General features: G+C 38.8%; 2 protein-coding genes and 1 long non-coding RNA gene across 4 annotated transcripts in view; all 3 read left to right on the plus strand.

Moving 5' to 3' along the window:
- IL1RAPL2 (interleukin 1 receptor accessory protein like 2) overlaps window positions 1–26,146 on the plus strand; it is a gene marked incomplete at both ends in the record, with an annotated part of 1,088,726 nt that overhangs the window by 149,921 nt on the left and 912,659 nt on the right. The gene's annotated exons all lie outside the window — the stretch shown is intronic.
- Window positions 1–26,146, plus strand: part of LOC309978510 — an 88,302-nt gene that overhangs the window by 29,365 nt on the left and 32,791 nt on the right. The gene's annotated exons all lie outside the window — the stretch shown is intronic.
- On the plus strand, window positions 12,453–13,961 carry LOC309978033 (17S U2 SnRNP complex component HTATSF1-like; the record flags this gene model as incomplete). The annotated part of the gene is made up of 1 exon (XM_082864396.1): window positions 12,453–13,961. One exon carries the CDS (start codon window positions 12,453–12,455, stop codon window positions 13,959–13,961), a length of 1,509 nt encoding a protein of 502 aa, XP_082720522.1.

The following is a 26,146-nucleotide window of genomic DNA, read 5'->3' on the forward strand; positions in this document are numbered from 1 at the left end:
TTATTATTGTTTAATATTTTTACTAGCTTTTTGGGAACAAGCTCTTTGGTGCCTTTGCCCTGAGAAAAGAGAAAAAATTATGTGACGCAGTGCCATAGATGTTATGGACATAATAAAGTAATAATGCAAAGGGGAGGTCTTAGAGAGACGCTGGACCTTTCTGGAAGAGCTGAGCAGATGAAGGAAACAGAGCTGGCCCAAAGAGTAAAGAAGGCTAATGGGACCCTGATTTACATGTTGTGCAGGGATGGGAAGTAAAGTGCTCCCAAGCTTCCAGTGAAAAAGATTGCTTGCTATCAGAAAACTTCATCATGGTGACTCCTCCTTCCCTGTCCTAGGCAGAAAGAGACAGCAGGGTGAAGAAATCCTCACAAAGGTGGCCAGTGCTTAGGGTAAAGCCAGGAAATGTAAGAGCTTGGGGGAAGAGGGTGGTTCTTCCCATTTCTTCTCTCCCCTACAGATATGTAAAATCTCTTCTTTTTCCATAAAGACCAAATCCTGCTACCTAAGTTGTAATTATCTCTTCAACCCCCCAAAGCAACATTTTCTACAATAGGATTACAGTATGTCCAGAGGAGTTTGGACTTCTCTATGACTTGGTACAAGGCAATTTAACTTATGTTATAAAGGGAGGATAGCTGACTTGTGAGAGCTCTGCCTCCTTGTATTTCCCCCTGTGTCACTGAAAGAAGGTATAGAATGATGAGGGCAATATTTCCCAAAGTGTGTTCTATGCAATACTCATCTCTGTATGTGTTTTTTTCAGAAAAAGTGTTACATGGTCAAACACACTGGGAAATGCTCCCATAGTATGATTCCCTCTAGGAAATTGACCACATATGTTAGGTTAGTGAAAACTTTGAGAAATCTAATGATAAAGGCATTTGTTTAACTTTGCTTAATCCAGCATTTCATAAACTTATTTCCCTTTGGGAGCCTCCTTTTGCTCTTGTTCAATAGAAGGCCTTTAAGAGGCAGAGTCATTCTTTACTACGACCCTAACTCAGGTTGCTGCACTAGATAGCTAAGCCTCAGGTGATAAAATTCAGCATTCCTCCTTAGCCTTCTCCAAAATTAAAATCATTGCACTATGACAAAGGTACAATCAGGCCAGTGATGTTTTCTTTCCAAAGAAGCTATTAAAACACTAGAATAATTTGACAACCTCTCCATTATGAGATAGTTCAACAGTGAAAGCAAATCAACATTTTTCACGTGCTCCTCTGAGCCAGCCACTGTGCTGAGCACTTTCTTTTGTTATTTCTCAGCCTAACAACAACCTTGCAATACAGGTTGAGTGATTCCCCATTTTATAACCCAAGAAACTGAGGGATAGAGATTAAGTAACTCACCCAAGGTCACAGACCTAATCAGAGGCAGATCTGGGATATGAGTGCTGGTTTGTTGAATGCCAGAGTCCATGATTTGGATTTAAAATATTTAAAGTGAGACCCTGACTCCTAAACAGAAAATGGCATTCCAAAACCTTCACAATTCTGTAACTGAACAGTGTGTCAGCCAAGATTCTACAGCATTTGGGAGTCTGTCTTTCAGTTAAGGGGACCTCCACCAGTATCGCCAGAGTCAGTCTGAGTAGTAGTGTATGTATCATTGAACTGGAGAATAGCTGGTCAGTTTAAAGTGCCCGAGGATCACAGGCATAGATATCTTTAGATTTGCAAACTTCTTTTTGCCCAGTTACTAAGTTTTAAGCCCATGTCTAGCTTTTTTCACCGTCATTGCTGGTGGTCATCTTTTTTAAACCCTTTGTTTAGGTGATTATAAACATAACTTCCCTCACGTGAAGTACATTTAATAGTCCCTCTTCACTCTCATGAGAACCCTATCCATTCCTTTGTTATCACTTTAGAGAAGCAGCTTAAAGCCTCCTTTCATGGACTTAATGGAAACACCTCCATGTCTAGACAAAACTGGCTCCAACTCAACAAAGATGACATCCACTTAATTATAGCTTACTTTTATTGCACATTCCTTATATGTCAGGCATGTTCTAAGTGTTTTACATGGATTAACTCATCCTCAGGACAACCCTATGAAGGAGGTATTACTGTAATTGTCATTTTACAGATGAAAGAACTGAGGTTCAGACAGGTTAAGTTACTTGCTCAAGATTACACAGCTAATAAGCTAGGTATCAAACCCAGGTCTGTATGACCACAGAGCATGTACTATTAATCACTGTATTATACTAGTCTTGATACACTTGGATTAGTCTTTCTTCAACCAGAATCTTGCCTTTGTAGTGAGCATATTCCTACCCTCCTCCCAGCTCTGTCACTCTGGTCAATAACTATCTAGTTCAACAGTTTTTGAACTTGCTTCAGCGTGCATCAGAATCACCTAGAAGCCTTGTGAAAACATGGATTTCTGAGTGCCATTATCAGAGCTTCTGCTTTAGGAGGTAGGGTAGGAGCTATGGGGGTAGGGTGAGAAGCTGAGAATTTGCATTCCTGAGAAATTCCCAAGTGCTGGTCCAAAGACTATATTGAGAACCACTGACAAGCTGTAATTACTACTTGGACCCACTCTTTTTTATAAGCTGGTTTCTCTTGAGCAAGACTGCTTTTAACTGTTTATTAAAACAAAACCAAATATTTCTATTTTGATCCATTTAAAACATCTTCTAAACATTTACATATCCAAGTTATTTTTTTCGAAGCAGTTTCCCTATACTATGTCATGGTCATATTCTTAAGCAGAAGTAGTTAGGCACATGGGTGTGATTTTGGGGATTCACCTCCAAGTAATTCTCCATCATTAGTATCATCTCTTAAATACCTTGTGACGTTTAACTTGATTAAGAAGATGATAAGTAGAAGCATATTTACTACAAGAATACTTAATGGGAGGCAATATGGCTTGGGGATTAAGTGCATGGACTTTGTAATTAGATCTGCTTTTGAATCTCAAGATTGCCACTTAACTAGTTGTGTAATTGTGCTCAAGGAATGCAATTTCTCTGAACTCTATTCTTTACCTGTATAATGGGGGATGATGATAGTATCAAATTCATAATGCTGTAAATAAGATTATGTATAGATAACACAGTCTACCATGAGAGGCATGAAACAAATGCAATAAATAGTGCCTAGTTTATATTAGTGGTTGCTAACCTCTTATCTTCAGACCTGTGAGGCACCATAAAGTTGTTGCAAAGGATCCATGACACTGTGTGCACACTGGTGTCTGCAGATGGAATCAGTGAGAAATAGTACATATATATGTACAATTATTTTCCAATGTATATAGATGCTGACTTAATTAGTAAAATACAAATTAATTCATAAATGTTACTGAATTGCTAATAATTTTCTGTCATTATGCAGTCTTTACATTTTTATCAGCAGATATTAAAAGATCAACTTTTTTGACATTTAAGAAGGATCCTCACAGTTTAAAAAGGTATGAGGCACTTGTTTATCTGAATAATAATTCACCATTCTCCAGCAAAAAGCAGGTCTCTGAAAGAGGGGAGCCCAGGTCAGTTTTGATAAGCAGAGGAGAGAGAGGAAGTTACAGAGCCTGAGATATTGCTTAAGGAGGGCATGATCTAGAGAGCTGCTGTAGTGGGGCACTCTGAGAATCTAAGGGCCGATGTGAAGATATCAGGGAAGAAGAAAGACATCAATAGTTTTGCCAAAAAGGTCAGAGAATCCATTGACCAGCTTATCTGTTCTTAGGTAACTGAGTGCCTCAAGTGAACAACCATCCACACCAATGATGTATCCAGCCTTCCAGAAGGACTCTGGAAATCCATTAGGATGGCAGCATCTCCCTGGGGGACTTTTATGCCTAGTGCAGGAAAATGCATTGTTGATTTATTCTGATTACATTTTCCATCAAATTCCTCTAAAATGACCAGCAAACGGTCCCTGAAATAGGAAAGAATTGGTGGCAGGAGTGAAATTTCGAGTCACTTTGATAAAATAATTATCTTCAGGGATTTGGGCTCTGATCGCTACTTAGACTGTGTGAAAATATTGCTGAATAAGGTGCTGAGCAAATTCAGGTTGTCATTAAGGGGACTGTGGTTGGTATCATTAAATTATATCCATTATTCAGATAGATGTTCCATGCCCTCTTAATTGTCTGCTTCCTCATCGACTTGAACATTCAGTTGGGTTTTTGTTTTGTTTTTCTGTTTTCATGTCAGAGGAAGAGGGCAGTTGGTACTCATAATATCTTGCTGGAACTTCATAGATGACATAAATATTTATAAATCGGATAAAGTTATGTGTATTTCCTAGTCTAGAAGTGCAAGCTTAAGTTTGCTTTCATTATTTGAGGTGGTTTGGTCATGGTAACAGTATGTGATTTGGTAGCAGTTTAGGGTTGACTCAGAGGGAAAAGGAACAATTGTTTTATGTCTTTATTTCTAGCAATAGCTGAATTCAGGATCATATAATTGGTACACAAAACACAGCTATTCAATCATTTCTTTATAGTTTCCTCTTCCACGTTTTCATTTTCATTTTCTCCCACTCATATATAGGCCATTTAAACATGTATCTCTATAACCATTAAAAAATATCTTCAAATTTTTCTCCCAATAGATTTTACAACAAATATTTACTCTCAAATAGCTTCCCCGTGCAACACAGAACACTCCTGAATTACTTTGCACTCCTACCTACCCCTCCTACCATCCCTTAATGAGGGCGTAGAGACTGTAAACTCATATTAACAGCAGCCTAAGTAAACAACATCAGAAAAATAAGTTGACTTCCAAAGGAAAGTTATCATATATCATAAAGCTGAATAGAACCGATTTATACTTTATCTGTTTTTTGTAGTTAATATTTCTACTGTTAATATAATTAATGTTATATGACTATAATCTACCCACCTAACATAATTATTTTCATTTTGTGTATGCCTACATAATTTTATGTCATTTCAGCCATTTTATGCACAGAGTTTTATGTTTTGCCTTTTCCATTTACCCATCAATACTTTTCCATCTTTGTCCGTAGTACTCAGGATTCTAATTTCTGATGGCTGCTTAATATTCCTTCTTGTTTATCTAGCATAATTTACTTAGTCACTCCCTTATCTGTTGTGCTTTGATCGTCTGTTGTGTTATGCATTCATTTTCTATTAGAGTGGCCAAGAAAAAGTTTGACTTTACAATCACCATTTTCTACAATAGGAGTCCCTAGGTGTTTCTGCTTGACTGTCCCATCTCTCCCATTTCTACCTGAGTTGGCCTGAACTCTGCCAGGTAAAGGATGGTCACCCAGTGCAAGATCTTTCCATATAGTATAAGGTTGCACCTGCAGTGCAATAAGCTCTCTGTTTGGTGTTTGACATTATCTCATTTAACTTTCTCAATATGTCTATAAGAAGGTCTTGAAGTATTAACAGACATTTGGGATGAAGGAAGATGATGGGTGGGTAGGAAGAGTTGCCTACTGGTGGGGAAGAAGAAAGGAGAGAATAATGGAGGTAATGCATTTACTAAACACTGAACAAGCTGTCCTTGCAGGAGGGTAAATGTGTTAGGATATCTTCTTTTCCTTCTCCCACCCTAGATTTGCCAGCTTCTCACTACTTGGGGCTCTCAGTTGTGCACAATGGAGGCTAAGACTGGTCTGGGTAAGAACATGTTTTTTTCCACTCTTGAAGTCAACATTCAAAATGTTTCTATGTGGGAGAAATTCCCTCTGCTCATCCTGATTTTTCATTCAGTTCAAATTCTGCCCCCCTGTTTATAAGAAATGTAGAAATGTTTCATCCTGCTTGAGCATTAGATTATTCGGTTTCCCCAGGCCACCCAGCCTGAAGACTTCTTTGGGATGCTACTAGAGAATGGCATCATAGTTTATCCATTTTTTGCAATTTCATCAGAATGCCTGATGCCTTTTTGAAATGTGCAGGGACCCAGGCTAATTGGTCCAGCCTTGTTGTTATCAGCAGTTTTCAGCAATGACTACCTAGGCCTAACTTTGAAATCTTTGTGAATTTGGTCAGTATAAACAGAATAGGGTATTGAAATATGCAAAGAGCTGCTACCATGTGGGCATCTGCTAACCTTAGCATATCATAGTATTCTTCATTAGTGGGCATGCAGAAGGAGCTCAAAGGACTCTTTTTGATGGCTATGATATGAACAATCAGGAGGAGAAAGTGAAAAAAACTTTATTTCACAGGAGGTTCTGGTAATGAGTAGTGAATTTCGGATATGTTCAGGATTATTCTGCTTTCCCCACTTTATATCAACAAGTCAAAAACTATTCATTAAGCAGCCACTCTGTTTAAGACTATATGGAAAGCACTGTGGAAGATATGGTGATCTATTAAACTGGTTCTTCTTCCTTCAAGCTTAAATTCTAGTTGAGGTGACAAGACTTAAAAAATTAGGTAACAGGAGATAAATAGTTCAAGGCTAAAATAGAAGAGGTGTCATGAGACAAAATATTATTATTTGACAAATGAATGCTACAGACAAGTGTTCTAGGAGTCCCAAGAAGATAGAGCTGAAAGGCATGCTGATATAGTACCTTTTCTCCTGCTGTTCTCTGTGCCTGAAATATCCATTCCATACATCCCTCCCTACCTGTAAAACCCCTATTTATCTTTCAACATACTATTCAATCATAGCTTCCTCAGTTCAAACTTCATCAACCCGCCCAGAGTTAATCACGTTACCTCTGGTGAGCTCATAGAAACTTAAACTCACTGAGTCTATAGAAGCACATTATATTGCTGTTTACACATTGTACTCCTCCACTAGATGGAAACTCAAGGGTAGGGTCAATTTGATATGAATTTATCTTTCTGTCCTAAGAACCTACCTTAGAGTTGTATAGTCAGTGTTCAATACACTTGATGAAATGAAACAAAATGAATACAGTGGAAAGAGCACTGGATTTGGAGTCAATGACAACACTGCCTAGCTTAGGAAATGTTTTTAGGAAATGCGTGTCATATCACCTCTGTGGACTAAATTAGAATGATCTCTAAAGTTCTTTATAATGGTTAAAAATGTGTAATCTTAGACTGGGAGTGGTTCTTAAATTTTCCCATAACTGCCACTGACAACAACAACAACAATGGCTAATGTTTACGGCAAACCTGCTATGTGCTAAGCATAGATCAAAAATGATCTCTGTCAACCTTCCACATAAGCTTATGTGGTCAGTGTTATTACACTCATTTTCCAGATAAAGAAACTGAGACTCCAAGAGGTGGACTAATTTTGCCTAGAGTCACACAGCTGGAAAGTATTGAAATGGAGATTCTAGTTCAAATATTTTTGAACCTAGAAGTCTACGCTCTTAACAACCACACTAGTCATTCTCAACCCTGAACGCACATTAGAGTCATAAGGTTTTTTTTTTTTTTTTCTTAATAGTGATGGCCAGGCCCAAGTCTTCTGGGATTCTGGTTCACTTAGTCTAAGGAGTGGATTGAACATTGGCCGTTTTAAAAGCTCCCCTGAGGGATTCTATTGTGCCACCAAATTTGAGAATGCCTGCATTATATTATTCAGCCTTTGAGACTGCAGCCGAGTCTTGTGAAATGGTAGAGTTAAGATGGGCAAGAGAAAGGACGACATTCTGGATAGGATTTTTTTTTAAGCTTTAAGGTGATGCACAATTATCTGAATGTGTCTTATTTCTTTGAAGCAAGAGTCCTTTGTTGTATCAAAGCTACTAAGACATGAGTGCATAGACCAGACTTCAGCCCTGCTGCAAGTGGATTTCGAAACAGTTTCAATGCAATTTCCCAGTTTCAGAGAGAAATGGCTTCTGCACTGGCTTATACTGGGTCTCCTGCCACCACTTTTCTGCCAAAGGTCAATGGACAAACTATTTCCTTGCATGGGGACAGTAGGTTCTCTTTGACCCGTACACTGGACTGCCAACCTGTCCATTTCTACACGATGGTTTTCATTTGGAATTTGTGAATCAGATTGATTGAGAAAGCTAGAATGAAAAGAATTTTAGAAAAGACATGAAATGATCTCTCCTTGCTTTACGGTACAACACTTGTCATGGGGCTGGTTTTACAGCATTCTTGAAAACCTTCCTCTCTGGCCAGTGCATCAAAACAAGTGGCTTATTTTGGGTTTTGGCAGCAGCTGCTGCTGACGTTGGGGGTGGCTTCCTAAGGACAGTATCCCTGAGGGGATAGGAAACTGGAAAGAAATTGGTAGTAAACCAGCAGCTGAATAACTCCTGAGTGTTCTGAAAGACTCATTGCAGTAGAATTGTCAGGAAAGGGACACCTTGATTAGGAACATTTCAGAGTGCTCAAATTGTTTTCCTTTTATAAGCATACCACTTAAACTTTGTTGGCAATACACTTCCTGATGATGACTTAATCTTTTGGCTAGATTAACTACTGGCTTAAAAATACAGTTATCCAGCTGGGAAGGGCCATTTTGGGGTTGTCTGGAAACAGGCTCCAGAGGAGGACTGTGGGACTCAGTAAATTGTTGTGCAGCATCTTGGCGAGGTTACCTCTAAATGTCTTAGCTGCAGAGGTTTATGGTGCTTGAAAAGGGAAGAAGATCACCTTGGGTCAAACCCAGACCCACAGAATTCATTTCATTCCCTTTCAGTTTTGACTGCTTGCTTGTATCAAAATAGATTGTGGCAAATGGTGTTTGGATTTGGTAACTCTTTGCATCTTGCTAGAATCTACCTTGAAACAGCTCTCTCCAGTTTCTCTGCGCCCATAGCATTGATAACTAGGTACTTGGCTGGAAAAGAGGGCAGGCTCTGAGAAGCAGAACATCTATACTCTTATTAACAAATGGTAAAACCTGTCCTGTGCAATGAAATATGGGATGGTCTGAATATTACTAAGATACTAAATATGAGGGAGTCATGACAATTATAAAAGACAGAATATCCATAGAGATTAGGCATTCTGGAATCAAGCATATCTGGAGTTTGAATCCTGGCTTTACCACTTGCTAACTTGGATGATCCACATTAGCTTTCTGAGCCATTTCCTCACGTGACTATATTGGGAGAATTTAATGAGATGCTGCATATGATTTGTTTAGTAGGTAGTTAACACTCAATAAATATTGGCTGTTATTATTAGACTGTGATTTTTTTTATTACTTCCATCATTACCACATGTTTTTGCTACCTTCATCCCAGATGGATTCCCATTGCCCCCCAGTGCAGTGTCCTACCTCTCCTGTAGAGTAAGTACCATGATCCAGACCTTCTTTCTATCCTAAAACCTTACCAACCTTTGATTCAATCCTTATGATTAAATCCTTATGTTTATGCTTCCTATTACATGACAGTTGACTCCACTATTTATCAGTGAGATGACCTCTGTGAGGCTTATTTCTTCAGCTGAGAAGATTAAGTGAGATAATCCATGTAAATCACTTAACACAGTGCCTGGTCTATGGTAGTACTCTGTAAATGTTGGCTGCTTTTACTTCTCTGTACTTGTCAAAACAGGATAGTGGTGAGACTGGAAGAAAGACACTAAAAACACAGATTGAGATGATATTTCTTTCATGGCAAAGGATCTAGAGACATAGAGGGATGGTTATGTATAGCGGTAGATGGGGCATTATGTTCCCAGATGAAAACATGGCTCTCAGGTTCCCATAGCTCGCCCTAGGGATGTGCAGCTTTGAGCTACACCATCTGCATAGAGTAAGGATTTTTACCAGACTCTAAAAGATCCTTTTGCCATTCTTATTTTGTTTTCTTTTACTTCTCTCCTGGTCCCACCCAACTGTTCTTCAGATTCTGGCTACAAATCTACCTACGTACCCACCAGGGGCAAATGATCACAACTCCTTCACATTCCTAAGTATTTATGGGAAAACTAGGTGAGGGTAAGGTCACTTTCCTGGAAACATCAGTTAGCAGGAAAAGGCTAAGGCCTGTGTGAGGTCTACTTCTGTTGGACTATGGTGATGCTTTATAATAGGATTTATTTTTATTCTGAAGTGGTAAGACCTTGGCTTCAAATTAGAGCAAGCATCTCTAGATGGAATTTGTTTCCCCTTGGAAAATGCTTAATATAAAATAATGCAGACTTGTAAAAAATTCTATTGGCATGACAATGTATGAATAGAGAAGTAAAAATGCCTGCCTCTTAATCCACGTGCCTACCCTGCCAATCCCTACCCCACAGATAACCACTGTTAACTCTTCGTTGTGAATCCTTCTAGGTTTTCTCCATCCGTATATAAACATATATGTCCAAAAATTGGATTCTATCATAAATATTGATCTGCTTCCCCTTTTACATAATAGCATGACTTGGAGTTATTTCTGTGTCAATACATCAAACTCTTTTTCCTTTTTTAGCAAGTGCACAATATAGATGGATTCTTGGGTAACTTCAGTTTTTGTCTTTATGAACAAAACAGATGCCATTTACAAGTTAATGAGGTTTATTAAGTTCACACAATTATTAGGTGGGAGAGTCAAGATTTGGACCCATGTTGGCTGACTCCAGAACACATGATATTAACTGCTAGGCATTCCTTAGTTTCTGTAACTTAATTAATTTTACTCTCAGTTTCTAAGGTAAGCAGTAGTTATAAGGTATCAACAAAATTTCACAATTAGAATAGACCTTTGAGACAGCTTATCTATTCCAACCTCTGACTATACAAACAAGTCATTAGATGGTTCCTCTTTGGGAAAAATCATTTCCAAAACTTAACTTTGGTGATATAAAACGTCATTAAATTATTTGCATTTGTGGTGGTAGAAATTCTGGATTGCTTAAGCAATTGTTCATCTTACAACCTTTATATTTTATATCAACATTTCTTCATATGATACGCTAACACTTTGGAGTAGGTAGGGTAAACTGTTATTAAGTCCATTTCACAAGTGGGGACATTTAAGCTCAGGGAAATTAAACAGCTTAAATTTTTTATTGAAGTATAGGTGATTTACATTATGTTAGATTCAGTTGTATAGCATAGTGATTCTGTATTTTGTACATTATACTCCGTGATAGGTCATTACAAGATAATGGATATAATTCCTTGTGCTATGCAGTATATCCTTGTTGCTTATCTATTTTATATATAGTAGTTTGTATCTGTTAATTCTATACCCCTATCTTGCCCCTCCCCCATTCCCTCTCACCTTTGGTAACCAACCACTAGTTGTTTTCTATATCTGTGAGTCTGTTTCTGTCTTGCATATATTTCCATTTGCATTACTTTTTAGATTCCATATTTAAGTGGTGTTATACAGTATTTGTCTTTCTCTGACTTATTTCACTAAGCATAATATTCTCTAGGTCCATCTATGTTGCTGCAAATGACAGCATTTCATTCTTTTTATGACTAATATTCCATTGTATATATACTACATCTTACTCCAATAGTCTGTTGATGGGCACTTGGGTTGCTTCTTTTATTATAAATAGTGCTGCTGTGAACATTGTGGTGCATGTATCTTTTCAAATTAGTGTTTTCGTTTTTTTTTCTGGATATATATCCAGGAGTGAAATTGCTGGATCATATGGTAGTTCTATTTTTAGTTTCTTGAGGAACATCCATACTGTTTTCCACAGTGGCTGCACCAATTTTCATTCCCACCTATAGTGGGGATGAAACCAGTGAAAAGGGTTCCTTTTTCTCCACATCCTCCCCAACGTTTGTTATTTGTAGACTTTTTGATGGCCATTCTGACTGGTGTGAGGTGATACCTCACTGTAGTTTTGATTTGCATTTCTCTAATAATTAGTGGTGTTGAGCATCTGTTTATTAAATGGCTTAAAGTTATATAGTCAGTTACTGAAGGCAACCTGAATGTCAGGTGAAGGAGTTTTGACCTGAAGGCAGCAAGGAGTTACTGAAGGTTTTGAATAGGGGTGAGGCTGTGGGAGTTACGTGGATGGGGTAAAGAGATGATTGTATGACAGCACTAACACTTCAGAAATAGGAGTGGCAAGAGCCAAGATAGTAAGCCAGGTCAGCTATTCAGATATGAATAGATAAGAAGCATGGATACTATTGATAGCAATCAGACTGAAAAGGAAGGGGTGGATGGAAGAAATATCAGGAAGACAATATTTCTAGAGCTTCATGACTAGCTGGAGATGGGGGACTAGAGAAATAAAAGAAATAAAAGAGATAAGGATGATTCCAAACATATTAGTTGGATTGTCAGTGGAACCTTTTACAAATAAGAAAATCAGTGTTGGAGTGAAGAGCAGCTTGGATTAAGACTTGCTGGATGGCGATGTCGTGACGCGTCAACAATGGCGGCTGCATCAACAATGGCGACTGCGTCAGCGTCAGCGGGCCTCCGTTGTCAAGCGGTTTCCAGACGTTGCAGCGGGACCCGCAGTCATCTTAGAATGTGCCCGCTCCCGCCGCGTTGTGGATCGAGCGGCGGTGTCAAGACCCAGCGGGGCGAGCCAGCGTCACTTCGGCCTCTTCACTCTCCCGGACACTGCACCTGGGCTAAGTCGGCAACATGAGCGGCAACAACTTGGATGAGAACGACGAGTTTGATGAGCAGTTGCGAATGCAAGAATTGTACGGAGGCACTGAGGACGGCGACACCGAGAAAGATCCCGGTGGAGAAAACGATTCTTTCCAGCAGCAGCCGACTGACACCCCAAACGAGTGGGACCTGGACAAGAAGGCTTGGTTCCCCGAGATCACTGAAGATTTTATTGCTACATATCAGGCCAATTATGGCTTTTCTAACGACGGTGCGTCTAGTTCTACTGCGAATGTCCAAGATGTCAGTGCTAGGACTGCAGAGGAACCTCCACAAAGAAAATCCCCCGAACCCAGTGATACCAAAAAGAGGGGAGAAAAGAGAAAGGGTGAATCAGGATGGTTTCATCCTGATGAAAGCAGAGACACAAATGTGTATGTTTCTGGTCTGCCTCCAGATATTACAGTGGATGAATTTATACAGCTCATGTCCACGTTTGGCATTATTATGACAGATCCTCAAACAGAGGAATTTAAGGTCAAGCTTTACAAAGATAATCAAGGAAATCTTAAAGGAGATGGACTTTGCTGTTATTTGAAGAGACAGTCTGTGGAACTTGCATTAAAACTTTTGGATGATGATGAAATTAGAGGCTACAGATTACATGTGGAGGTGGCAAAGTTTCCACTGAAAGGGGAATATGACACCTCAAAGAAGAAAAAGAAGTGCAAAGACTACAAGAAAAAGCTGTCTGTGTGGCAAAAGCACTTGGATTGGAGACCTGAGAGAAGAGCTGGCCCATCCCGAATGCGCCACAAGCGAGTTGTCATCACCAGAAATATGTTTCACCCTTGCATATCTCAAACGAATGTTCAAGAAGCCGCAACTGAAATGGAATTTGAAGAACCTACAGATGAAAAGAAGTCTGAAAAAACAGAAGATGGGGGAGAACTTGAAGAAGATGCTTCTGAAAAAGATGCTAAAGAAAGTGGCCCTGAAAAAGAGGCTGAAGAAGACTGTCCCCAAAAGGAATCTGAAGAGAGCTGCCTCGAAAGAGTGTTTGAGGAAGGCTCTCCCAAAAGAGTGCGTGAAGAAGACTTCCCCGACAGAGAGTCCGGAGAACGCAGCCCCGAGAAAGAGCATGAAGAGGGTAGTCCTAAAAAAGAGTCGAAAGAGAATGGTGCAGAAAGAGAGCCCAAAAAGAAGAGACTCAAAACAGATCCTGATGAGAACGGCCTTGAGAAAGGTTTTGAGAAAGAGGGCTCTGAGAAGGAATTTAGTGAAAACATTCTTAAAAAAGAGGTAGAAGAAAATAACTCTGAAAAATCAGAATTCGAAGGTAACAGCTCTGGGAAAATGTTTGATGAAGAAGGCTCTGAGAAGGGGTTTGACGAAGAGTCAGATGAGAAGGAAGAAGATTCCACTGAGAGAGGGACTGTGGGTGATTCAGGGAATGTTAAGGAGGAAGGGCCCCTGTCCACAGGCAGCAGCTTTGTCCTCAGTAGTGATGATGACGATGAAGACGATGATGACGTTTAATCCCTTAAACTTGCTTTGTAGGGTGATTCCTCCATCTCCGTTTTGCCTCTGCTCCAGGGTAATTACTAGTAGTGTTACATGAACGTGTGCATAGAGGTAGGATGCCCTCAGATCAATGCAGTGAAGTGTTCGTGATTATCTGTACTGGCCGATTTTAAATATATGTGAACAAGACAACTGGATTCTTGTCTTTTGTCATATTTGTTAAGTGCATGCAGAATAATATTTTTAAAGTATTCTGATTGAAGTTTTTGATATTCAGAAATCAAAAATAAGTTGTTAATATGCAGAAACAGAAAATTAGACCTGAGTTAAATTGCATTTTTCATTCTTGCTATTGCTTTATTCATACTAAAGTTTGTTTTTTCTAAGGACCTGAAAAATCCCTGTAGGAGTCTCCTTGTTTCAGCTTATGATGTTACCACTGATGTCCCCATTTCCCTTCTCTAAACCAGAACATGTTACTAAAACTTATGAAGTAAAGAACACTTCCGAGTTTTTCCCTGCCCAGTCCTCGCAAGTTACTTTTATTTTTCTTTTCTACCCTCTTGCCATGAAAATTGAGTCTTAAACGTGCAAAAGTAAACTTCCCAAGGTCCACAGCTTCCATTATTGAAAATACAGAGGAAATCAGAATTCTACCGTGTACTGTTTGGGCCCCTCTAGAAGCTGATTAAAGTTACAGGACCTTTACCCAGAAAAATCTATGCATGCACTACACAATCTTTTGTATACAGTTTGGGGTGGTTCATGGATCCCCTGGAGTTTAAGAACTTTTGTCATGCATATTTCAGATTTTTGCTTTTGATTTTGTTCTAGAATCATGGTATCTAGTATATGCTAAGTTGTGTAGTCCCAATAAAAATTTGGGTCTTTCTTGATTGTGCTTTCCAAATTCAGTATTGATGAATTGACTTCTGATGTAGCATTAAGAAGTTATTCTCATAAACTAGAAGAATTAAAATAAACTGCATTGGTGCTTTCTCATGAAAAAAAAAAGACTTGCTGGATGCTGGTGGTTGGATATGTAAATAAAAATGTGCAGCTATTTTTAGAAAATGTAGTACTGGGACTTGGATGAAAGCAGTTTTGCAGGTTCAGGCTCAATAGTTTTCTATCTGTACAGAGCTGTTCACACACTCAGTATAGTAGGTCTGTAAGGAGACTTTAAATATCATCTATTCTGAGTCCCTCCTTTTACAGAGGAGACCAATTGGTGAAGTAACTTGCCCAGTGTCCTGAGTGGCAATGACAAATCATATTTCCTGAGTCTCTGTTCCTTGCTCTTTACTGAACTTTAGAGGTTGCAAACTGGTAATGGACCACTGATAGTTGTGTTTAGCCAGTAGAGTAGATTGTATTATTGATCACAAATACTTGCCGCCTCTCTCTAGGAGAGGATTAAACTCCTCCTTCCCATTAAAGTCATCCTTGGCCATGTGACTTGTTTTGGCAAAGGAAATGTGTGCAGAGGTGATGTGCAGTATTCCGGAGAGGAACTATAAAGCATGATTCAAGTACATAGTTTCAGTGCATGATTCACCAGGTTTTCTTTTTCTTCTGCTACGAGTTTGTTTATCAATATTCTAGATAGAAGTAGAATATAGAAGTAGCTGTGTCAGCCTGAGTCCTAGACTAAACATGATGTGCAGCAGATATGCAACTAACCTGTGATGGGATTATAATGTGGGTAAGGAACCTTTTGCTGTAAGCTAAGAATCTGGAGTCATGTGTAAATACAGTATAACCTAGTCAATCCTAACTGATACAATCTACATCATTTAAAAAAAAATGAATCAGTGACTAACATTTGGAAATTTTGAGAATTAGCAGAAAGATCCAGACTTCAGATTTCTGATGAAAAATTGGCAGGGGTGACACATTTGGCCAACCCGGCACACATTGGCTGGGGCTGTATAGCATCTATCCTTTAGAAATAGAAGCTAATGCTATAGTTTACCCCAAGCATCCTATACTCCCTATTTGTATCTTACACCCATCCATCTTTTTCTTCAGTTATCTACATTACCTGTCTGGCCCTTGTAAGCACTTGAATTTGCCACTCTGGCTTTATATCAAGTTTTCCTACCCCTCAGCAAGAAAATGCTAGAGGCAAAAAGAACAGAGGACTGAAGACAGAACTTTAGTTAATACCCACCTGCATGGATGAGATAAAGAATCAGTGGGGAGACATTTAATAACTGGTTAGGAAAGAAAGAAGAAAACCAGAATTGGACAGTTACCAAAACAAAACACAAGGAAGAGACAAGTCAAGAAGGGGGGATGGTCAACCTCAGGGAAAACTAGAGTTCAACAATAAAGACAGTGATAAAAGCAGGTCATATGTGACCTTTGAGAGAATAATTACTGTGTTTTGATGATCATGGAAGACAGAAGATAGGAGATTAAGGAGCAAAGGGCTGCTGAGAAAATGGAGGTGTTGAGATAAAAATTTTCACAAGTTTGGTATTGAATGGAAGGAGAAAAATAATTAATTTCTAAAATGGCAGCGGAATCAAACCAAATGTGTTTTTTTCCCACTTCTTGTTTTGGTGGACAAGGGCAAGGGGCAACACATGTTTGAAAAGCATTGGCAAAAGAGCCAGTAAAAAGGAACCAGGTTATTGAGGGAACAAAGTTTGGGAGGTGGCTAAGAGTAATGGATAGAGAACATGGGTGAAGCAGCTAGTTTTGGAAATAAAGGATAATAGACCTTCATCTAAGTCTGTTAGTGTGCAATATGGGGTCCTAATGAATCATCAGTAGTAACTCAGAAGAAAGCAGTATCTGGGTCCCATGGTGGGGGTAGGGTAATGGAAGAATGATGACCTTGTCTAGTAGTTCAGAGAAGGTCTGTTCTCTCTGGTTACAGTCTTGAAGGAGGAGCAGACAGGCAGTGAAGGATCTGATAACTGAGAGACTGAAAGCCATTTGCGGCAGGAACCCGAGCCATGTGCCCAGATAGAATCTTGGTGCCTTTCTGGGCCCCTTTTCTGTCAGTTCTGCAATTGCACTAATAAGAACTGCCTCTTATCTCACATAGGTTAATGATTTTGAGAAGGAAAAAGATACAGTTCATTATGATGGCAGGAAGGGCAATGCAAATGGCAACTGAGAAACTTGAAATGCAGCTAAGTGCTTTGAACTTCATTTCAAGAGGCAACGATACCACTCATCAAATAGCACCCTCTGAAGAAGGAACATAGAATGACAAAATATGCTAAATTCAGTAATTTTCAGCCTGTGCTCCTAGACCCCCAGGAGACCCTCTTTGTGGTCTGCATACTGGGCCCTTATACTATTAGTGTTTACAATATGTCAGTGTCTATATTTCTATTAATGACATAAAATAAGGATTTACTTATGCTACATTAGCATCTCATTATCATGCTTGGGTTTGGACCAAAACACAACAGCTGACCTATAGATCTTTCCTGTCAAACAGCATAGAGAGAGAAACCACTGTGCATCATGATGTTCGTGGAGGCCATGCTGTCATTCCCACTACAACCACAATGAGAGTATTGCCAAGGAAGGAATTTCTAGTGGAGTCTTAGTGGAGAATGAAAGCAAATAAGATAGTGGGTTTTTTTCCTGCCTTAACAAAAGCGTCAGTATTTATGCTGCTATAGCTGGTAAACTCTGTTTTGTGAAGGCACGTTGATGGGGAGGGTACTTGGGATAGATTCTGATAGTAGGTGGCCCATAGGTTCATTTGCCTTGGAAGAGACTGGAGCATAGAAACAAAATTACACTCATTGCCCCATTCTTCTGGGGTTTCAGTTACTTTTCCATTACTTCAGCAGGTTCATTTTCTGAGTTTTGAACGGGGTCAGAATATAGAGAGGGGATTGATAGTGTGTTGGTGGGAAATGTGCTGCAGGAGGGAATGTGCAGGGAGGAATGGGACTGATTCTTGGACTGTAGAATAAAAATCAAAGAGAATGAGTAGTTCTCAACTCTGTTTAATTTACCTTTGTTGTATCTTTCTTTGTCACTAGGCTACACTAGGCACAAAATTTAAGAATTAGTACAATGGGCAAGACTCATGGTCTGATCAGCTTATTCTTCCAACTATGACAATGACACTAAGGACATGCTATTACAGACCTTTCCTGACATCAACTGTTTTTCTTAATTACATGAATATTATAAACTATATACTGGTTCAAATAGGAGATTGAAAAATCCAGGGACCTCAAGGATGAGTAGGAGCTAGTCAGTGGTGGTGGGGTGAAGAGAAGAGGTTGTATTCTGGACAGAGAAAAAAGCATATGCAATTGCCCTGAGATGGCAGAAAGCAGCAGACATCTGGGGATTTGAAAGAAGGTCAGTGGAGCCTGGTGAGCAAGTGGGAGGATGGTATCAGTGGAGACTGAAGAGATAGGCAAGAACTGGAAGCCTAAGAATATCCTTTGTGGGACACAGTGTCCTGAGTCCCATGAACGTTCATTGAAAGCAAGTTCATGATATTATTAGTGGTATTATACTAGAAAGCCTCCATATTCTCGAGCTTATGTTGTACTGTACAGTCACTCGTTTGAGCATTCATTCGACAAGCATATATTGAGTGTCTACTGTATGCCATGTGCTTTGGGCCAGAGTTGTATACCTCCCAGACTTTTGTAAATTACAGGCTGCCACTTACAATGTGGTCACTTTGTCAGTCCTGTCATGATAGAGTCAGATTTAGCTTCTTTTCATTATTATTATCTTGGGTATAGTATTGACGGTTTGGAGAACAGGGCCCAATGTCAGTGAGTTCTGCTGTCAGCAATCTGGAATACATCTTCCAAGGGTGTCCTTAAGCTCCTGGTGGGCAAGATCAAGAGAGAGAAAAAAACTAGAGCTGTGTCTTTGTGCCACTGAAGCAGCATTTGGGGAGATGTTAGGCTTAGTTCTCACGACTCTCTTATCCTCAGTGCTATGAGCTTTGACGAGGAGCCTATAATTGTCATTTTGAAGACTGATGGATGCCACTTTTTTCTTTCTCTCTCTTTCTAGCTTTGCTTTATTTAGACTCTGTTTTTTTTTCACCTACTGCCTCTTTCCATTTTTTTCCATCTCTTTTATTCCATTATCCTAGCTGTCTCTCTGAGAATGAGTACCAGGAGTAAAGACTCTGCTCTCAGTAGCAGGGAAAGCAGAGTGACTCATATGGGCTAGCCCTGACCTAGGAAAGAACCTTTACAGATATCTTCATCTTCATCCTCATTCACAAAGAGCACTTATGCTGAAGAAATTAAGTCAGTGGCAAAAAAGTGGCTTTCTCATCTGGAAACCAATTTAAGAAGCTTTCTCCACATACTCTGGCCTTCATTGATCTCACCTTTTTCTGTAGTGTATACTTCATTGAACAAGAATCATAAGATTTAGTTCTTGATAATATATTGTATTGGGGAATCTTGCATGATACCACTACACCAGCGGTGCTGCTTATATTGTATTGGGATAGTTTCTAATTCTTTAATAGATGACGATTTTGTTACCCTAACAGGATAGGACTGTAAACTCCCACAGGGAAGGGACTATGACCCTACTTAATTTCTATCACCCTTAGAACTGAGCAAAATGTCAGGCATACAGTTTAGCCATTCAATGGCACTTGATTGAATTAATGAGACCTGTCATATTATTGTACATAGAGGAAGACCTTTGGATTCCTACCTGCCTTTCTTTGATTGTTAGAGGGTAATAGAATTTTTGATAATAATTCTTCCATCGTCACCCTCCCTCATTTGTCTTTCTCTTTGTGCACCAGTAAGGAGGCATAGATTTAGATGAAACATCCATTTCTTCATGTCAAATTCTGTCCCTTTGTGTGGCAGTTTCCATTATACAAGTATGCCTTTGCTTTGTCTCTACATCAGGGCATGTGAAAGCCAAGTAACCAACATGAGTGGTTGTATCCCTTTTTTGTTCTTTTACCCTTTGAAGCAGCACAGGAGGAAGAGAGGACAATAATGTAGGAGGACAATAACATGAGAAAGTTGGAATATGGTATAAATGAAGGGGACAGATGTCATTTGAGGCTACAAATTAATCCATCAGGTCTTTGGATTGTTGTAACTAAATGGCAAGAGCTGAGAGAGGAGCTGTGTGTGAAGATGAAGACATTCCTTGGTTTTGGCAGCCTGTGCTTGGTAAACCAAGATAAGAGATTGAGGTGCTGATATTCCCATTGAAAAAATTGCATGAGATTAGTAATGGAGAAAGAGAAAGGGCTTAGAAATCAAAGAAATGGGAAAGGAAATGTATTTGATTCCTATGGCTGTTGTAACAAATTACAACAAACGTCATGGCTTAAAAAAACACCCATTTATTATCTTACAGTTCTTGAAGCCAGAAGTCCAAAATGAGTCTCACTGGGATAAAACAAGGTGTGTATAGGTCTGCATTCCTTTCTGGAGGCACTAGGAGAAAATCTATATCTTTGCTTTTTCCAGCCTCTTGAGCCTTTCTGCATTCCTCGGCTTGTGGTGCCCTTCCATCTACAAGGAACCAAGTAACCATATGTGGACAAACTTGGGTACTAAGTCTGTAGATGACATAGGAGACATGGGCCAGGAAACACTGAATGAGAGCCAATGCCCTTCTAAAGATGTAAAAACTGTTACGTAAATATTATCAGAAACAGATAGCTTAAGAGCCTAGTCATGCTATTTAAAATAATTTCATTATGATTTATAGTGCATATGAATACATCTTGCTTTGCACATGCAGTGTGTTTGCATTAGAGTTCTGTGACTTAAGATGTAGTATAAGATAAAGTCCGTGTAAGCAATTTTGTAAATGTTTTTACATTTAGCTTTCTAATGCCAAAGCTAATTGTTTAATATCTCCTCTGTCCTCTGCTTCATGTCCTTCTGTTTCATTCTGGGCCACTTCCATCCCTCCCTCCCTCCCCCTTTCCTATTTTTTTCCTATTGTTTTTGGTTCCTATGCTTTTCATTTTGTCCTTCTACTGACATCATATAAGTTTTTAACTGAGCAATTAATAGAATAAATAAAGTCAAGTCCAGCATATATACATTTTGGAGGCAGAATTTCTGTTTTGGGAAACCCCTTCAAATTTAATCCCATGCTAGTCAGATTTCATGTTTATAGATAAAATTTTAATGGTTCCCTGTAGCCAATCTCCTAGAGCCCCTCTATGTTTTTACTCTTTCTGTGCTTTGACATGTGACCTGCTTGGAAAAAAATAGGTTTTTTTTGAGGATATTATATAACTTGTATGACTTTTCTCTAACATATTTTGGCCAGAGATATGGATTTGATTTTCCCATGGACTGTAGTGTAACTCTAGTTCATTACTCCAGTCAGTGCTCTTTATCCTGGAGGTTATTTTACAGAAGTTGTTCAGAGGAACCCCCCAAAAAGTGACTAGATGTATACTAGCTTTCCATGTCTGCTATTAGAGAAAGAATTCCTGAGTTTCCGCCCTACTGATAGTGGGTCAATACTCTCATCTTTGTACATGAAGGAAGCCTCACAGCCAGCCCTGTAGACAAAAAGTGTTTTCATTTTTCATCTTATTCTCTACTAGTCCTTCTTTCCTAGGATGGCCTCATGTCTCTCAGAATGGCTAACAAAAAAATATGGCTTTAAAACCGAGCATAGCTGCTAATGACTTTATGATCCTAAGGCAAAGTTGTCTTTGTACCATAAGAGCTTGGCTGTGATTTGATAGTCTGAGGTGTGGTGATAAGGAAATGGATGATGGCTGTTTAAATCTGTCCGTGTGGCAAACTCAACAAGGTTGAGTATAGCCTGGTGGTTAAATTTTTGGTCTCTGGACTCATGAAGAGTTGGATTAAGTTCTAACTCCAACACTTACTAGCTTTATGTTGTTAAACAAGTTACTTTACCTGTTTGAGCTTAACTTTCTACATATGTAGTAATGTATATCTTAGAAGGTTAACTGAATCACAGGGAGATTGTCATTGAAGACTGTTTTCCCTAAGCAAGTGGGCAGCTGCCCATCCAAAAAATCTAATAAATACAGAGGCACATTGTACATCAAACTGAAATAAGGCAGCCTAGTGTAGTGGCTAAAAGGATGGATTCTGGAGCCTGATGCCTCAGATTCAAATCCAAGCTTTATCATTTAATAGATGTGTGGCTTCAGGCAACTTATTTCATCTTGTGGCTCCAGTCTTCTCATTTATAAAGTGGGAATAATGATAGTACATACCTCAAAAGCTTGGTATGAGGATTAAATGAATTAATACAGCTATAACACTTAGCACAGTGCCTGGCACATACTAGGTGTTCAAGAAGGGCTATCTCCTCTTATTATTGATACAAGTGTTGTTAACACTACTAATAATAAATAAATAAGTAAAGATGATAGATGTAGAGATTGAGATAAAGGATGATACCTTGGTCTCTAGCTTACTCAGCTGGTTCTGTAGTGGTACCATTTATTGAGATGGAGAAAACTGAGAGTAGATTTAGGCATAAGTTTTGGGAATGGCAAAGTTTAGTTTTTGATGTAAATGTGAGGTGCCTGTGGAATATGAATATAAAAGTTTCAAATTAGGCAGTTTTTCTACAAGTCTGGGGTTCACAGAATTATGGACCAGGGATATACTTTTGAGAGTAATCAATATACTATATTTTTAAGATTATGATACTGGATGACATAACCAAGAGAGAGAATTTAGAAAAGGAAGGAATGAGGGGGTCCAGGATCAGTCTCTGGGGGTATGGATAATGAAGAACCAGTAAAGGAGATTAAGAGGTATGGCAAAAATAAAAGAAGGAAACCTACCTTTTAAGTAGGTTTCAAGAAGGAGGGCATTGTCAACTGTATAAAATGAGGGCAGAAATATCCATTGAATTTGACCCTTTTGAGAAGTTTGGTTATGAAGAAGCATAGATTAATGAGGATGATAGCTGGATGTGTCATCAAGGAAGGATCTCTTTTTTAAAATATCAAAAATTCTAGCACATGTTCATATGTCAGCAGAGGTGATCTGTTAGAGAAGGAGAGATCAAGGAAGAGAAAACAGGAGGACATAGAATCCAGAGCATAAATGGAGGGGTTGGCCTTTGACAGCAGCAAGAACGCTGCCTTTACTTCTATGAGATAAAGCGCATAGCACAATGCTTGACATATAGTAACTGCTCAGTAATTAGTAGCTGTTATGCTTGTTGTTTTTGTTGTAAGCTCAAGAGCCATGCTGACTTGGACATGGAAAAGGCAGTTTGAGTATGCTCAGAGCCCAAGCCTTAGTGGAAGGAAAGCCTGGGTAAGGAGTTGGCATTTAGGGTGTGCTATTCTAAACAAAGACCCAAGAAATGTGAATTTTGAGATATAAATGCATTTGGCTGGGTTGTCCCACCTAACCTAGCCATATTTTTTATATCAGGGGAGGGTACGAGGCATCTCTGATTATGACATGGACAAAAGACAAGGTACTTTTATTTTATCAAGTATACTTCAAAGACGTGGCTCTGAGAAATGGGCAGATTGAGCTCCATTGAGATTCACTGATCAGCATCTCTCATAGTGCGTGTTGTCCCTGTAACACATGTAATTAAGGAGAAAGTGTTCCCATCCATTATATTTACCTCAGCAAAATGTGCTTCCATATGATGACATTAAGCAGTAAGTGCTTTGTGATTTATGCTGTTTCTATGATGTCATTGTCTGTGCTCTCAGTACGATAAGCTGAAGGCGTTTTAGCTATTATTCCTTTAGAGACAAGTACCTTTTGTTAAGGGCCAATTTTTCCCAGCATCCTGAAATGCCTTTTGCCTAATCATCTCTGAGCATAAATGCAAGCTTTGTGATTTTTCAAAAATGCTTCAGAATTTCCTATAAATGTGTGCTTTTTAATTCTTTTCTCAAGTGGTCTTTATGCAACCAATAGAAGTCTAAATGTTTGATTGTTTTTTTCATCCTATGTTTTTTAGATTAAAAAAAAGTTTGATTGGTATTAGATATGAAAGATAGAATACGCTTTAAAACTTTCGAACTGTTATTTGAGATCAGTATTAGAGAGAGAGGCTCTTTCAACAACTATCTGTTGTCCTGGTTAAAGTGTGTAAGAAGCTACCTGGCCAGGAAATGGGCTGCATTGGTTTTGAACCTGCCTTGTTATTGGTACCATATGTCTGTTTTCCTAAATACTGAGCCTGGCCCTTTGGTTTCTGTGAATTTCCAGATTCCTGCATATTTGCCTTAGTCTCTAGGATTTAGGCCTTTCTAGTTCCCATATCTTTGCTTGGTCTGGCCTGTCATGCTTTTTCCTGTGTGTTTTCAGACATGTGTGTGCTTGCCTGGTTTAATTCACTAACTTTTCTCAAATGCTCAATCAGGTATGCCTTCTGACTTTTGATCCCGGGACTGATCTCTGTCTTGGAGTACCAGCTTTTTACCCCGGCCTCCATGTTATACTGTAACTCCCAGCACCGGCATTGAGAGCTGAATAAATCACTGATCTGACCCAGTACAGCATTTCTGATTTTCATAGCAGTAGTCGTAGAATGTAAAGGATGCTATGCTTGACGTTTGAATCTCTGGGGTTAAACTCTGACACTACCAGAAACTCACTAAATGTCTATGAGCAAATAGCTTAGCTTCTCTGAATTCAGTCTCTTCTTTTGTAAAATAGGAATAATTTTTGCTTCATTCACTTTTGTGAGGATAAATGAGAAATAAGATATCATATGTAAAAAAAACCCTAACATGATAACTAGCACATGTCTGTTAAATCTGATATTTTCATACACAATTCTGTGTCATTAATTAGTTTCTTTTTACAGGCAAGTACTTTGTTTTCAGAGCAAATACTAGCCCATAAGTAAAAAGTATCAGTGACAAAAGTTTCCTGCTTAAAATTCAGAAAGACATTACCACATAAGTTCATTTTAACAATTATCCCAAGTTTCCCAATTAATTTATCTTCAATTCTTATGTATTCTGATCACCAATTGCATTATGTCCCTTCTGAAAACAATTAATATGACAACTTGTAAATTTCTTGCAGAGAAACTGGATATTCAGAACTGAACAAAAACATGATAGTGATTATAAGAACAAATATTTGTGTATTTGGTGGTGTTATCCAAGAAATAATTTGAACTTTTGTCCATTTATAAGATGTGATTTGCTTCTTATGTTCAATGTGCCATTCATTAAAACAGCAACATAACATGGCATTTTAATCTATATATTTTTGGTGAAGTCATGCTATTGAAATACAACTTCATGTGATTAAAATGATTGCTGTCACATTATCTAACCATAAAGAAGATGGGAAAGTAAATCAGCTCTTTTAGAGTACTTAGTGCATAGAGAGGTATATAATATACAGCATTCTGTTCAATGTTCAGGGAGGCAAATATCATTATTCCTGATTTACGGATCTGAAAACTGAAGCTCAGAGAAGTTGAGTAACCTGTCTATGGTTATACAGCTAGTTCAGAGTATAGCTGAGATTCGAACTCATGTCTTCTTTATTCCAGTTCCATGTGTCCTTTTCACTACTTGAGGTAAACTACTACTGTCTCCTGATACCAGAATGGTAGGGAAGACCCTCTGTACTTGGAGATGTTCAACGGTTAATCCAATTCCTGGCAGTGAACACATACAACTGAGTGTGAAAGGATAGGTTAGTAAGGGAACAGAGAACAGGCAAAGGCTGAATAGCTCACATTCAGAGGCATGTTGTATTCAGCTAATTCATAAACACTGCACATTGGACCTGCATGTATGTAAAACTCAATGATTACAACCTCCCATCTTCAAAAAAGGGAAGGTCAGTGTAGAGGAAGTATATCATATGTGGAATGAATCTGTAAATCATTTTGGTGTCACGTCACTCCCGTTACTGTCTTACTAGGGGATGGCAGTAGTGTTTTTTACTCAATGTGTGCATGTGTGCAATTGTTTTCACTGGGAAATAAATCAGCGATGCTATAGTCTTATGACCCTAAGAGAATTGTATAGGTTTTTAATGCATTTATCATGCATCCTACAGATAACTTTGCCCAGGACAATTCAGCCATCAGTTTCATTCTTGTTAACATATACGACATCCATAATGTTATAGTGTAGATCAGATTTCGTATTTCAGCTCTTCCATTTTTGTTTAAGTGTCCATGATCGATTACTTAATGTCTCTGAATCTCAATTCCTTCTATCAAATAGGGCTAAGACTACCTTATAGATGTAT

This window comes from Leucopleurus acutus (assembly GCF_964270905.1).
Source record: "Leucopleurus acutus genome assembly, chromosome: X".
NCBI lineage: Eukaryota > Metazoa > Chordata > Mammalia > Artiodactyla > Delphinidae > Leucopleurus > Leucopleurus acutus.